Here is a 16,351-nt window from a genome sequence, read left to right on the forward strand (position 1 = left end):
CTAAACTCAGATCTAGCTTTCTAAGAGCCTCCTCTTGGTCTATCTGCATTCACTCTGATGTCCCAACTCCACCCAAACTGTTAAGTTAATTGCATCCAGGGTAATCCTTTCAAAACAGAAATCTGGTCATGTCAACCCCCCCCCCCCCCCACTACTCAATATGCACACATACATACACATCCACACTCAGAGAAAACCCGTCAGGGCTCTCAATATAAGGGCCCAAATCCTCATTATGGTCTACAGGGTCCTGTTGGGTCCAACCCCAGCCTCCCGCTCTCCACCCTTGTCTCGTACCACTCTTGCTCTGAGCTGACTCCACATCAGCCACAGGGCCCCTCCCGAAGTCTGCTTATCTTCCATGTGCCGGCTCCACAGAGTGTTCGCACATGGTTTTCCCTGCACTGCTCTCCTCCACCCCATTCTTTACTTATTCCCAATCAATTTCCCCCTTCTCAGCATATGGTTCACTCTCTCAGGGACTCCTTCCTTGACTAGGTCAAATCCATCTGTTAACCTCTTCGAGTGACAGACCGATCCTTCAATGCATTCAGCACAGTTGCGATTTTCCATTGACTCACGTGCATTTTTCACAGACCTATTTCTCCCCAATTAAGCAGTAAGCTACAAAAATACAATATCTATGGATAGCCTTGGTCATCGTTGGTTTCTCCATTGCTTGGATTAATGCTTGGCACATAATAGTTGATTTTTCTAAAAGTACCGCTGAACCAATGAATGACCTGTGACCTTCCTCTCTTCAACCTGAGTCCCTATACCTTCATATCTTGGGCATCACTCTGCCATCAATATGCAATGCCCAGCCTTTATCCCCAAGTTCCTCTTACCTGAAATGTCCACTTCGCGTCCTTCCACCTACCCAAATCCATCCCTCAAGGCTCAACTTCAGTCTTTTGTCCACAGAGCCTCTGAAAAAACCATGCTAATCTTCATGAAGCCCCCTTCTTTTAGTAAGCTTAAAACTTATCACCTCATTTCACACTTGATTCTATATTGCTTTGTCCTATCATTCCATGTACAAGTAGTCTGTTTTCCTGGTCAGATTGCAAGTCTCACAGAGGTCTGGTCATGCCCAGCCTGGTAGTAATAAGCTGGATAGTTCATCAGTGTATGTGGATTGAGCAACTTTCATCCCTCTTTTACAAAACCTGCTCAAAGCATAAAGCATGCTGCCCAACACATAGGAAGGGGCAAAAAAATGTTTGCTGAAAGAATAAGTATGTTGAGAAAATGAACCACAAATGGAAGTATTTCTGGGAATGGCCTAGAATTAAAGTAAAAGTACCTGGGGTTAAACCACAAAACTAAAGAATTTTAGTTCTTGCCTTCATCAACAGGCCCACCATCTGTGGCAGTTTGGTATTATTTATGAATTCCAAAAATTGATATTGGTTTATGTTTGCGAACTGGTCTGTTCCTCTGGGCATGTTAGGTTGTATTGGATTCAGAGGTTTCGCTTTTACTTGATTAAATTATGATTAGGGCTTTGATTGGGCCACATCAGTAGGATGTTGAGTCCCTGCCCCCTTAGTGGGTGGGGACTCACAGAGGAAAAACCACATGGCAGAGCAGAAAGTTGGAGTTTTAATGCCGGAGCCCTGGGAAGTAAATAGAAGTATTTAAGTGAGGAAAGAGAGAAGGCTCCATTAGACACAGCAGAGGCCCTTGGAAGAGAGACAAGCCATTCACCTGATAGTACACAGCTGGCCTTGTGAAGAGAGCAGAGCAGCTGAGCCCAGAGAGAAACGAGGCCCAGAGAGAGGCAAGAATTATCCCTGCCTACAGCTGATACTGGAAGAAGCTGGGAACACGGAACCTTAAGAGGAACAGGAAGCCTGAACCCTGGCAGACGTCGGCGGCCATCTTGCTCCAACACGTGGCCACAGACTCTGGTGAGGGAGGTATTATGCTTTATGGCCTGGTAACTTTAAGTTTCTTCCCCAAATAAATACCCTTTATAAAAATCAACCAACTTCTGATATTTTGCATCAGCACCCCTTTGGCTGGCTAAAACACCATCCCTGTGAGGATTTGCAGTTCTTCAAAGGAGACTGCTAGTGCAACACAAGTACTGGACACCTCAAAAACGCCTCTCTTCCAGGTTTGAAATCAATATAAAGGACTTGTCCTTTCCATCTTAAAATAGCAATCTTGACCTCTCCAGGTCATGATTCACATACTGTACTGTGAGGCTTGAAGAATCTTCCTGGAATCTTGTGGAATCTACTTAAATGAGCTTACTAAAACCAGAATGAGCATTTCAGGCAGCCTGATCACTCTTATGCTAAACCATATGAAAAAAAATCATCTGAAGTCATTTGAAAGGTAATAGCAGGAAGACGTTTTCATCCTCATAGGACCTATTTAGCCGCTTAGTCCTCCTACTGGGAAAGGAGGAATTCACAATGCCGAGGCCTCTCTCCACGGCAGCCCATGGCACTGAAGAGAAAGCCAGTGAGAGTGTGACCACAGGTCCTTCTGCATTATGGCATGACCCACTCCTGTCAGTTTACACATGGATTAGTATTTTTTCAGCCATCAATAGCATAAGGAAAGGGAATTTCAAGAATCAAAAAGGATGGAATCATCTTTTATTTCCCCCTAGAGTGTAGTAGGTGTTTGGAAATATGGTGACTGAAAAATACATAAGTAGTTTGTATTTACAATATCCAAAGTACACTAATGCATAATGAATCATCAATTGTTAATATAAAAAATTCTAAACAAGGTGCAAAATACGTAGTCCGTACATCGAGGCACATATTCAGGTCCATGAACTTTTACAGGTGTATTCACCCAGGTGACCACCCCCCCTTACCAATATACAGAACTTTCCCAGGCCCCCAGAACTTCCCTTTCCCCCTTCCCTATCAAACCACACGCGCTGCCATCAAGTAATCATTACGCTGATTTCTATACTGCTGGCTTGTTTTGCCTGCCTGTGAAATTGTGTATAAATGGATTCATACATTATACTTTTGTTTCTGGCTTCTTTGGCTCAACATTTACCCATGTTGCTGTGCATGGGTATTCTTCTAGTGCTTTGAGGAATTCCATTATATGAGCATACCATTATTCTGTCCATGGACATTTGACTTTTTTCCAGTTTCCAGTTATTAAGAGTAAAAGTGCAACGTACATTCTTATATGGTTTTTGTTTTTTTTGTTTTTTTTTTTTGACGTATGAGCTCATTTTTCTTGTGCAAATATCTAAAAGTGAGGTTGCTGGGTCACAGGGTTGGCACATGTTGTTTAACCTTAGTCTGTACTGCCAAGCAGTTTTTCCAAATGATTGAATGATGTGTTCTTAATTCATGAGCTGAGTATATGAAGCCAAAGTAACTACTATTGCATAGTCCAAATTGTGCCATTTTTCTGGTTTATTAATGCGATTTGACATTTTTAAAATATATTAACTCAGGCACTAAAACTTGACCAGTCCAAGTCCTGGTTGGAATTAAAGTTGAAAGGTGGATGAAAAACATTTATAGCCTTAAATTCCATTAAAAATTCATGTGTAAAAAAGGACGTTAAACAATGGGAACGTTAATAAATTCTGTTATTTGGTAAATTGCTCTTTCCTTTGGAATGTTGGGAAGGAATGTTTCGAGATTTAAATTAATAGTAATTTAGTAAAATATATTAAGAAACTGGCTTGCTTTGGTTGGACAAGAAAGCATTTTTTAAAGCAGATACATGAAAGTGTTGGTGATTTGAGCTAAACATTGTTCTGTTGAATAATTAGAGTTTATTCCTCCTACGCTTGATAAAAATAACATTTTGATGTCCCAGGCCCCATGCCATTATTTTCCTCTCCATTTTTATTTTTCTCTCATAAAACTATAAAGTGCAGAGTACTTTTTTCCGTGTCACCAGGGAATATTCTAACTTGCTTTCACTATAATTTGCCTTCCTCCAATTTAAAAGTTCTTTTGGAAGGAAGATGTTTCTTTATCTCTTTTGAAGGGATTGAAAACCATGGAGCAGTAAATTTTCTGTGTAGAGACACAAGGAAACGGAAAACACTCTACAAAGATCTCATGTCGTTTGTTTCTGATTGTCAGATAAACTGTGGTTTTGCTTTCTGTGTTTCAGTTATCTCAGGGATCTCCAGAACCAATTGAGCCGAACTTTTTTACAGCAGATTACCATTTATTACGTCACGCATCGGGGGGAAACAGCCTGTCCCCAAAAGACCCAACAGGTAACGGTCGTCAACGAGGGAAATGGGGATCAGCAGTTATCCCTAAAAGAGAATCTGTAATTTAAGAGAAAAATAGAGCTTATTTTGATCATCTATGGCAATAGTTGTAAGCGACATAGGATAGGAACCTAGAAACTCCCTGAGATTAATTTTACCAACCAGTGGTAGCTTCTTCCTTGGTCATTTCTTAATACCATAAACAAACAATCGAACCTGTATGAGTGAATTGTCTTTCCTTTTGTTTCTTCTTGCTTATCTGATAATGGGACCAAATTCCCCAGAGCACTCAGTGAAATAAACAGTCCACATTGAGAGTTTGAAATATTAAAAAGGGAAAACATTGGAAACTTAACTTGAAGAATCCACATTAGACAGCTAAACAAATATTTTTAATGTGTTTTTTTTTTTACATAAATCTTACGTAGAGAGACAGTGTAGCAAAGGATTATAAGGCCCAGGTTCTGGAAACACAGAAGGTCTAGATTTAAATCTCAGTTTAACCATTTAGTAAGCGACTGTGGGCAAATTTTTTAACCCCTCTGAAACCCAGGTTCCTTGTAAAATGGGGATAAAAATGATACCTGCCTCATTGAGCTACAGCAAGGATCTGAGTCAACATATATTAACAAAAAGTTCTTGGCCATTGGGAGGGGCTCAGCATCATTTAACGCATCCCTTTTTGAGCTCTATGTGCTTGAGTTCTAAGGCTTTCAAGCTACTTTGAGGTTTCAGAATTCCTAAGTAATTTTTGCATCCATATACACTATAATTATGTCACTCAGTGAAGTGGATAGAAGTGAAGCTTTTATGGTTAAGAAAAGACTTACCATCTCCTCAGCCTGGCCACGCACACGTTTTTGTTGTTGCCTTGTGAAAATCATTTCATTTATTAATTATCAAACGCTCCCTGAGTCTAAGACTCCTGGGATCAAGCTAAACAGTGTAGGCAGAAGTTCTTTTTAAAAAGTCCCTGAGATATCCTGAAGATCAAGATGAGAAGTTGCATACAGTCATTTGCCTTTTAAAAGTGTCTCTCAGGACAAGTAAAGTAGCCACAGGTCAAGTTTCTCCTTACAATAGCAATTGTAAATCCTCACAGGGCCCACTGGATGGAATGGGGGAGAGTATGGGCCATTATGTGGACCATTGACCATGAGGTGCAGAGGTGCCCAGAGATGTACTTACCAAATGCAATGGATGTGTCATGATGATGGGAATGAGTGTTGCTGGGGGGGGAGTGGTGGGGTGGGGGTGGTGGGGTTGAAGGGGTCCTCATATATATTTTTTTAATGTAATATTTTTACAAAATCAATTAAAAAAAATAAAATAAAACAATAGCAATTCTGATAACTTGAAGAATGCTGATGGGTGTCTCTCAGAGGTCTGATGGTGGGTTGACAAGCTCCTGACAGGGCATCTGGCATCCCCACCCCAGAGGGGAACAAGCCTGGCCCGTATCTCAGTAGCACATGGACAAAAGCAAAGCAAAGCAAACAGCCTGCAGCCCAATGCAAACACCTATAAGCCTGGCCTTCAAAATGAACTGCTAGTACCTCATGTTGCCTTTCAGCCTGTCTCCCTCCTTTCTCTTTCCACATTGACGCTGGTGTCAGTGTTGATTGATTTGAATGGAGCTGGTCACCCTTGCTTTGGGTGAAGGTGCTGAAGTATCATACTCAAACCAATCATGAGAAGAAGTTTTGTCTGTTGGCATTAAATGCATTTTATTTTTCTCTCAGCAGCCATATGAAAGGGTCAATCCTTATATTTCTCTGTATATTTGTGCCTCCCTCCAAGGATTCATTTTCTTTCCAGCACTTATCTGCTTTTTTTATATGCCTTGTGGACTGGGGAGAGTTTCTCAGAAGACTCTCCCATCAGGTAGTTTGTGTTTGGAATCACTCCCAACCTGTTCCCAACACATCCACACACCCATCCACACACACACACACGCATACACACACATGCTGTGCGTGCGCACCCCTAATTTATTTGGTCAATTTATCCCATGACCTGTACCCCTAAATCTCTGCATATTATTTTGTGATGGCCACCCCAAAAACCAGCCAGTGATTAAAGAGAGACAGAGTTTGAATATTCAAAGTAAGGATGGAATTTGCTTATAATTATTCATCTTCATCATTAAGAAACTGACCTGTTTTCACTGCAGTTCAGTCATAATTGCCAAAAAAACAATCTAACTAAGAAAATTTGAACCAAATTTCAGTCTTTCCATAACTTATCTATTTCAGGTCTCCCCACCAGCTTTGATTTGGAGGAGGGAATAACATATGAACAGATGCAGGTGAGGTTTTTGCAATGCCCCTGAATGACTTTATTTTGTCGCTTTTAATTCAATAGTAACATATGTTTTTGTTTTTTTTCAACTTTAGACTGTAATTGAAGAAGTTCTAGAGGAAAGTGGCTACTACAATTTTACTTCTAACAGGTAATTTGCTTTCAAGTATGAAAGATGAGTTGAGACCATTGGATGTTATATCTGATTTCTTTATCCTTGATTCCAGGGCTTTTTTTTCAATTTTTACTTTAAGCCATTTTGTAAAATATATTTACTTAGACTAGATAGACCCATGAGTGGATTATATGTTGACCATCTTTTATGTGACCACAGCTCTGTATTCTCTTTTTTTTTAAGTTTTATTTTTATTTATTTCTCTCCCCTCTACACTGCCCCCCCCCCCAGTTGTCTGTTTTCTGTGTCCATTCGCTGCATGTTCTTTTTGTCCCCTTTGGTCCTTATCAGTGGCACGGGAATCTGTGTTTCTTTTTGTTGCGTCATCTTGCTGTGTCAGCTCTCCGTGTGTGCAGCTCCATTCCTGGGCAGGCTGCACTTTCTTTCGCACTGGGCGGCAACTTGCGTAGGGCTCCCCTACACGGGGGACACCCCTGCGTGGCAGGCATCCTTGCATGCATCAGCACTGCTCATGGGCCAGCTCCACACAGGTCAAGGAGGCCCAGGGTTTGAACCGCAGACCTCCCATGTGGTAGACAGACGCTCTATCCACTGGGCCAAGTCCACTTCCTGTATTCTCTCTTGAGACAGAAAGGATATTTGCTTAGTAGTAATTTACTACCATAAAAACATAATTAACATAATTAAAAGGAAAAGCATTTCTAGATTTTTAAAAAATTAAATATCTAGAAGAGCTGGAAATTCAAATTTCTGTTACCAAAATTTATCTGTTAATTAGTATGGAATGCTAGGGGTAGAAAGATGTAACTAAGCAATGAATCTCTTCTGGTGAATATTTGTTTTTGTAGAAAGGGGATTTTTCTGTTATATGATGCTGCTTGCTTACCTTTAGTAAGATATCTCAGTTTACTGGGGCTATAAATTATTTTCCAATGTAATGCTTATTGGTGTTCTGAAAGTTTACGCTATTTTATCAATGTTATCCATTTCTGGTCAACACAGTGCTGGGCATAAGGAATTGAGTGCATTTAATTTATTTGAGAGATAATTTCAGAACACTGGCAGGGGTGTGAAGAAGTAATTCAATAAAAGGCAATCAATTTTTAAAAAAAGAAGGGAAAAAATAAAATAACAGGTTTTATATGGTTGCAAATGTTATTATGTGTATAAACAGGCATATAAACTTGACCTAAAGGAGCACAAATAATAGTAGATGTTGGCATCATCATTTCAGTAGCGAAATATCAAATATCTGAGATCCAAATTAAGGACTCCATACTTGTGCTCACACTTCTTAGAATGACACTATCAGAATGTAAGTAAATGTGAAATTCAATTAAAAAAAAAAAAAAGGCAATCAAGCAAGTTATCGTTGTGGAGAACTAGAGCTCAGTCCCACTGAAGGAATCTGGGAGCCAATGGGGAACACAGACTCAGAGTTATCCCACACAGGGAGTGAGGGAGTTGGGGTATTTATTCTCCAACTTCTGTCAGTCCTTGTTTGAGGCCTGCCCTTTAGAGGTCTTAATTTGCAGGCATTCCTGGCCTGTTGCAAGGGTGGGTAAAGCAAGATCTACAGGCCCCAGAAAGTTCTCAGGAAAAGAAATGCAGCTGCTCCCAGTTGGAAGTTGTTTGTAGTTTCCCGGCTGCTAAAACAAATACCATCCAATGGCTTGGCTTAACAACAGGAATTTACTGGCTCGTGGTTTCAGAGGCTGGAAGGCTGGCTTCCTCCTGGGTTGGTATCTTCTGGCAGTCTTTGGGGCTCCTCGTTTTCCGTGACATGACAATGCACATGGTGATATCTCCTCTGTTCCCGGGCTCTGTTGACTCCTGGCTGCTCCCTATGGCTTCCACTCTGTGCCCAACTTGCTTTGCTGATACTTCAGCCCTTTTGGATGAAGGCTCACCCTCTTCCTTTTGGGCACTCCTTAACTAACAATATCTTCAAGGTCCTGTTTGCAAATGGGTTCCTTTCCCCCAAGACCAGGTGCCCTTTGTGGGGCATGTGATTCAATCACGAGTAGAAGACAAGTCACAACTGCTTGAAGTGGAATGAGGGAGACGATATAAGCATTATACACAGGCATTGGCTCTCGACTTTTCCAAGTAGCCCACTCATAACTGAGTCATCAAATTGATCCTAAGCACCCACATGCACAGGCTCAGGGTTGCCTTAGGGGGCTACAATGCTGATCCTTTGGAGCAGGCTCTTCCAAAGTAGACTTTTTGTGCTTGGAGGGGCTGCCTCCCTTTTCAGCTAGGGACACTTTCTTCTAACCCATATTTAAATAAATCCAGAAGTCTTTTCCAAAGTTAACTAGCAGCTGCGGTAAGAGAAAAAGGTCTTAAGAACAGTCTGTTAAGGTCATTATATGGAAATTAGATTCTTTTTTGGAAGTTAGTTCAGTTTCTAGCATTTTTATCTTCTGTTTCAACGGGTTGTTCTTATGAATCACACATAAGATTATTCAACCGCTTGCTCTTTTGGTTTGATAATATATTTCCAAAATACTACCTCTGTAAATTTAGTTCTGTTGTGATTTGTAACTGCAGAGAAATGATGAGTAATTCTCATTTTCCAAAGGTGTATCATTAATAGAAATTACCTTCACCACAACCACTCTCTTCCCACCATCCCTGAAGAGTTTTTGAATATTTATTTTCTGCTCAAGACCTGACTACATCCAGCCTGCCACAGAGAGTATGAATGTCTTTGTTCTTGAGGTTCAGCATCTTATTATTTCAAGTTCCTTTGGCTTGTAGTGGGGGCAGAGGTCATTCTTGTCATTTTTGTCTGAATTCCCTCAAGAGTTGCAGGAGCATGGGCAGTGAATGGTTTCATATTTTTTCAGAAAATCAAGTAAATACCCATGGAAAACCAGGTGGGTAAAGAACTTAGGAGAGCTCCTACAAAAATGCCTTTTTTCCCCCCTTTTCTTTTTAAATAATTAGTTCAGTCTTATTTTGGAATGTATGGCTATTCTTTTCAGTTTGACTATCATTCAGTTTTTAAAAAATCAAATATTCTCATAATAATATGACCCTTTTGTTAAAAGACATTGCAAATTTTCTTATTTTGATAAACAGATAATAGGATGCCATAATAATAGGATAATAAAGGATAATAATAGATAATAAAGAAGGCCAAAATATTCAGCATTATATTGGGAATTGAGAATAGATTATAAAGGCATGATTTAAACAGTCAACTTCAAGTAACAGAAGTTGGACATGGCAGCCTATTAAAGATGCCCCAAATTAAAGTGAATCACCCATTTAAAAATCCACATTCCCATGATAATCTCTTTTCAATTTCTAGTAGCAATGATACAATATATCTTGGGAGAAAGATTCTTCATACTTTACTAGTAAAAATAACCCTTGATTGTGCCTAAAGTCACTACTTGTTTACTGGTATTCTGAATTAATTCCCAAGAAATGAGTCAGGCTCCACTTAGAAGCACCGAATAGTCCATAAACTGGAAGGAAACACATAACTCCAAATACAAATCAGATCAGCTATAACTATCATGATTTTTCCATAGGGTAGAGATCACTGAATGCCACAAGACTTGTAGGGGTAGTGTTATGAATCAATAAAGCATGTTTCCTCAAAGAGCTTCTATGGAATGGTCGCTATTATCAGAAAAGTTTCCTGACCAAATAGATTCTGCATTTATATTAAAGATCTGAGATGTCTTATAGGAAAGAAATTTCTTGATCTTTGTTTACCCCAACGTTTCCATATCTTTTCCATGGGACACAAGTTGAGCAAAACTATTCTAGCTATATGATTAGAAATGGATAGCTTGTTTTAATGCCCCCACCAGGGTCTACCTAGATCTGCTGTTCTAAATGTCATCATCCTCATTGTCATCATTACCACGAAACATGATTAAATGATCTTGATTAAGCACCATGCAGAAAAAATTATATACAAAATTCCTAAATTATGCAAATTTACAACCTAAGACTATTTGTTCTAACATATACACACATATATAAAGCACTCAGACAGCAACTAACACATTAAGCCAGGATACGGTACATTTTCAGCTTAGAATGTAGGGTCCACATTTTGTTAGGCACATTTTCAGCTTAGAATGTAGGGTCCACATTTTGTTAGGGAAGAGCATGAAGATACACTGGTTTCAGATTGAAAACCTCTGGATAATGCCATTATATGGCCAATCGCTCTGCTTGGGAAAGATTTCTGGCACTATTGAAAGAATGGGTGAGACAGCTTGAGCAGTGAGTTCAAAAGAATTTCCCTGCATAAAATGCTGCATTAGGAAAAGAAAATGGTGACAGAAACAGAAATTGCAGCAAGGATCTCGGACAAAAATGGGAGATTCCTTATTTCTAGGATTCTAGAGTAAGGAGATTGGACTAGGTTGAGAGGAGGAAAACAGTATAGAGAAAATGAAAGAAGGTCAAATAGAGCTGGCCAGCCTCATAACTGTAAAATAGCTATTTTAATAATGATTAATTGTTTAAATACAAAAACTTTTAGCTTCCTTACCAGAAGGAAACAGCCTAGCCTGCCTTAATTTTACCATTGTTGTTGGTGAAAACAATTGCAGGCGAATAGATGATGACTATATAATCTTTATGAATATACTTAGGGGTAGACATTAATATTTTATTTTATAATGTTGAAATATGTGTTGAGAAGCAACAATGTGCAAGAGAAAAAGAAACCTATATGGGGTCAACTTGCATTTGCCTCTCTTTGTCAATTTGCATCTGATTGAGGGATGAATTTGTAGAATAGATATTTTAATGTGCCGAGACCTTTAAATACACAAGTGACTTTGAATGGGTATTTATTTTTCTGCTGTGAACAGGTATCAGGTCCTACTGAGTTCATAATTTGAGAAAGATCCTGTTAGCACTGACCTTAAGTAAGGCAAGTTTTCTAAAAATGCCCCCATCCTATTATGTTCAGAATCACTGTTTTGTTTTGTTTTGTTTTGTTTGTTTTAAATTTTATTTAATTATTTCTCCCCATCCCCTTGTTGTTTGCATTTGCTGTGTCTCTTCAATGTGTGGTCATCTTCCTTTCAGGAGGTACTGGGAACCGAACCCGGGACCTCCCATGGGGTAGGTGGGAGCTCCATCACTTGAGCCACAGCTTCCCAGAATCACTGTTTTATTCATTGTGATTTATCTACTGAGACTGTGGTCTGAGCCACAGCTTTTGGAATGGAATGTTAAACTAAATACTTGTGACTACAGGGAACTCTTTCTTCTTCTAAATCCTCCAGGTATCACTCCTATCCATGGGGGACCAAGAATCACCCAAGCAAAAGATGAAAATGCTGCACTTCGAATAGACTTGTTTTCTCAGTGAAGTACAAGCTCTAGGCTTCAGCCACTGCTGCAGGATGCCCAAAGAGTTGGACGCTGCTGGCAGGACGTGAAAGAGAAGAAACCAAGACGCGTGGTGCCCGCAGGACCTCTTTCTGGATTTCCAATGTGCTCGGCTTTCTGACAGCCACAGTGCTTAGGGGCTGCCACCCAGGACCCTTGCTATACAGGACGACAGGACTCTCGGTGTGCTCCTGGGAGAAAATGCTGCAAAATCATCGGCGTGAGGAAAACCAGCTCCTCACAGAACTTTCCTCCAAGTTGAAAAAAGAAAGAAACTTGTCATGTTTTTCAAAGGAATGTTTCATACTCAGGATTTGCTGAAACTAGGTTTAGAGGCATCTTAGCCTTCCACGTAGAAAAGGTAGTTTTAGATTTAAAAAAAAACCAAAACGATAGGACCCAGAATAATATATTGGGGGATTTGCTGTATCCTCAATTTTTTTTTTTTTAATCTTAAAAGAAATTCAATATATGTGATTGAATTTTTTTTTTTTTCCTTTCAGAATGAAAAGATTGTCTCTCCTTTAACCACTGGGGTGCTAGTGATCTCAAACTGTGATACAGTGTAGACAGTATTTATGACCTTGCATAGCCCCTGGGAATAACGGTCAATCTGTCGGATTTAACTTAGACTAATGGGATATATTGTTGGACAGTGTGTGCGTAGGTATACACGCATACACACATATGGGGCAGAGGGAGATTTTCATTAGATTAATGCTTTTGCTGCTAATCAAACTTATAGTGTTTTTAGAGCACTTTGAAGAGTTCATAGAATCTATGAAAGAGATGCAATGTTCCTTATTCTAAGTCCCTCCCTCCTTCCTGAAATTACCTACATTGTTTCAAAAGGTTTACTGTTTGTGAATTTGAAATGCAGTAAGTTATATAATAAAACATGGGTTCTTTATTCATTGAGACGTCCCTACAAAAGAGAAGTCAGATTCCCAACAGCGCCCCATTCCCATGGAAGAAAAATTTATTATGATAATTTGCTAGATCCTTATTAGGCTAAAATCCCTTCTCTTCAACTGGCTTCTTATAACTCTGGTGTAATGTCGAGAAATGCCCTCACTGCCAAATCAAACTACACTTCTAACTGCTTTAAAGAACAATTTTTTCCCCCTAAATATTTAGTCATCTAAAAGTTGAAATGATGTTTTTAGTTACTTCTCACTGAATTCTGTTTTTATTTACATTGATATGTATTCTAGTATGATTGGAATAAAATTTAACCCAATATATTTACAGTGGCTAAAACACAACCCTTTTATATAGTACAAAAATATCTCAATGTGAACCAAAGGCATTTTTTAAAAATTGGTATGTTTACTAATTAAATCCAAATTCCCTTTAATCTTGCACTACTGCCTTTTAAGATCGCCAGTGACTCTTGCTTTGTCTTTAAACCAAGTTAATAATTACAAATCACCATAATTTAAAATACAGTAAAAAAAAAAAATTCAGTTTCAACTTTCAAACCAATGACCTTGCCAACCATATGTGAAATTCATAAGCAAAATCGAAATGCTATGATTTTGTTGATTTACCCAGGCAAAAATTGTTTCTGCTCCAATTCAGTTGAGCCTGAAATATTCTTTTTTATTCTCATGCTTACAGAACAGGCACATTTTCTCAATGGAAGGAAACAGGCTTAGAATAGGCACAAATTGTATTTGTGATAGACACCAGTACCTAGAAGTAAACCAAGTTGTGGGATTTAAGTTTGGACAATAAACTTCTTTCTCAAGTAGTAATTTATAGGAAACAGACTAGGAAAAAAAATGATATTCGGAGATCACACCTTGGTAAGAAAAGAGAAATGATTTCTGTGAAGGTTATTTTTAAATGCATATAGTTGACCTTGTTGATCAAGAAGGGAGCAAAATGTTCTTATCTAACTTTTAGGCCATACAGGTGGCATTTAGTACCCTACAAGCCAATAAGAATAAAAAAATAAGGAAATGAATTTTCTTTTCAGCAGCAACAGCTTCAGGCCCATCAGCTGGAAGATGATGGATGGATTGTTGTGCTGAAATAATGTCTTCCATTTGAATTCCTCCTTAAAGTACAGCAATCAGCTTCTTTCCCCTGATGGGTCAAATCTCTAAGAGAAAATCAGGCAATGGCAAGGGCATCATTTGGTGTGAGTCATATCCCAACAATGGAATCAGCTTTTCAAAGGCCCCCATTTTCTAACTTTCAAACAAGGAGCACCTCTCTATAATACAAGAGTGATCGTTTTGTTTTGACTCTGAATTGTCTTCTATTGCAAGGAAGTTGTTATTTGAGCTTCATAGATTTCATAATCTTTGTATTACATTTTTAAAAATTCTCTTCCTCTTGTATAATTTTAAATTATTTGTTGTGTGATAAAATCCCTGTGAATTCGTCTGATTCCCCGTGGCTGAATGTTTGTATAGAATAGAAAATGAATCAGTCTTATCAGATCATTTTTGATTCGCAGGTCCTTCAGTTAATTATGTTTTGATCCTCCAGCTCTATGTGAATAACTTGAAACCTTAATTTGCTTTTTAAAGGCAAAATGTTCCATTCTCAGGGAAGTGACTGCAGTGGGGGTATTTGCTTGCTGGTTGTTAAAATTGCCTTCTTCCAGATGTGTGATCTTTATTTGTCGTCCTTCAGTGGATAGTAACGGGGACTCTACACCAGTGTTTGGAAACCTCCTAATGAAAAGTTGCTTGGGCTTAACGAGGACATTGCATGACATTGGAAAGTGTACACAGAGTCTGTTTTGGCATTCTAAAGCACAATATAATTAAAAAATACTTTTATAGAGTTTCCTCAAATGATATAACTGACTGCCTAGGAGTTAAGGTAACATCTACCACTCACTAAATGCTATGAATTTTGACGTTCAAAAACAAAGATAGCACTGGCCGATGACATGCAATTCTAGCAAGATCATCAATTAATCTGCAAGTCATATTTAAAGATAATAATATTGTTTAGTCTATTCTCTCAGTGTTAAAATGCATAGAACCCACATTCTTTAGTTGATTTGCTTAATTGCAAAATATGTTTATTGTTATTTCCCTTTTTTTGAGAATGGCGAGGGACATTGCACAGTAAATATGCAGCATTCCTTTCGCTTCTGTCTGAAGGCAGGAAAAAATCCTGTTTATGCTGCTTTTATTGTTTGCCTTTTGCTTTTTTTTTATGGTGTGTACTCATGAGCACAGAAATCAACTGGTGAGATAGTGCAAAGGAGTTGGGGCTGAAACAGCTACTCAGTAACAGCCAGGAGAGTCAGCTAGGACGGGCTCCTAAGCAAGGGAAATTTAATGCTTCCATAGATCGACTGACTGCTGGGGTGAAATTCCATCCAAACAGGAACTTCTTCATTTTCACCAACTAAATATGGTTATATGTATATTTTATATGTACCTATATGATATCTTTCAGATTGTATAAATTATCTTTTGGTGGACATTGGCATAGTTTTGGACAGGTAATTTTTTTTCTATTGAAATGTGCTGCTAACACTATGCTTACCCTTGACTGCTATTTTTCATATTGATAGGATCTCAGGGAAACAACTTCGTGATCAAAGAATTCTTATGTGTGTCATTACAGTTAAATTGCATAGTGTAAATATGACTGTTACGGTTGATTATATTCCTGCTGTGTTGTTGTTTTGAGATTTGCAAGAGGGACAGGAAAGATTTTCTGATTTTGATGAGGTAACTGATGGATATTGTAATTTACAAGCTCTCAGGGTCCATGGGCAATGGTGGTTTTAAAAAGGAAGATGACACATCCGAAAATGACATCAGCATTCTTGGCATGCAAGGTGCACTAGAGTTTGTACTAAAAATATGCAACAATGGACTAATAATGTAAGATATTTAAAATACAATTTATTGTTTTTATTCTAAAAGTAAATTAACTCTATTCCTAATTGAAAGCTGAGTAGCATTCCTTCAAACATGAGAATCCCTTCCTTCCTTTTTGTTTGGACTATAACGTTTGGCGACACTCAGGTACTGGTTTTAGAGGTAGCAAAGGTGTGATGTAGGAAATATGTGATTTTGAAGTAGCTTACCTTCATTCCCCCTGGCCAAAAATAGAATTCTTGCCTTCATGATACTCTATCACTGATTGCCATTTTGGCAGATGATCAACAAATCTGTATGGAAGCTTGGACTTGATCTGGTGGCCTCACAAATAACAAATTAACGGATGTTTTTGCAAACATGAGGTACTGGTCCCATAAAACAAGTAGAGACAGGAACAAATGATGTTCTAAGTCAGCCTGTGAAGGTCACACAAAATATTCTTAGCCCATGATTTAG

At 38.7% G+C, this 16,351-nt stretch overlaps 1 protein-coding gene across 11 annotated transcripts in view; it reads left to right on the top strand.

Annotated features, from left to right (window-relative positions):
• Positions 1-15,963, top strand: part of NEK10 (NIMA related kinase 10) — a 269,323-nt gene extending 253,360 nt beyond the window's left edge. For all 11 annotated transcript variants that reach the window (XM_058290740.2, XM_058290735.2, XM_071212864.1 and 8 more), the window contains 4 exons: positions 4,117-4,225; positions 6,478-6,530; positions 6,619-6,674; positions 11,930-15,963. In XM_058290740.2, the coding sequence (XP_058146723.1) occupies positions 4,117-4,225; positions 6,478-6,530; positions 6,619-6,674; positions 11,930-11,978 (267 nt within the window). In that variant the 3' untranslated portion in view covers positions 11,979-15,963. The remainder of the gene's footprint in view (positions 1-4,116; positions 4,226-6,477; positions 6,531-6,618; positions 6,675-11,929) is intronic.
• Positions 15,964-16,351: the final 388 nt, after the last annotated feature.

This window comes from Dasypus novemcinctus, chromosome 31 (assembly GCF_030445035.2).
Source record: "Dasypus novemcinctus isolate mDasNov1 chromosome 31, mDasNov1.1.hap2, whole genome shotgun sequence".
Lineage (NCBI taxonomy): Eukaryota > Metazoa > Chordata > Mammalia > Cingulata > Dasypodidae > Dasypus > Dasypus novemcinctus.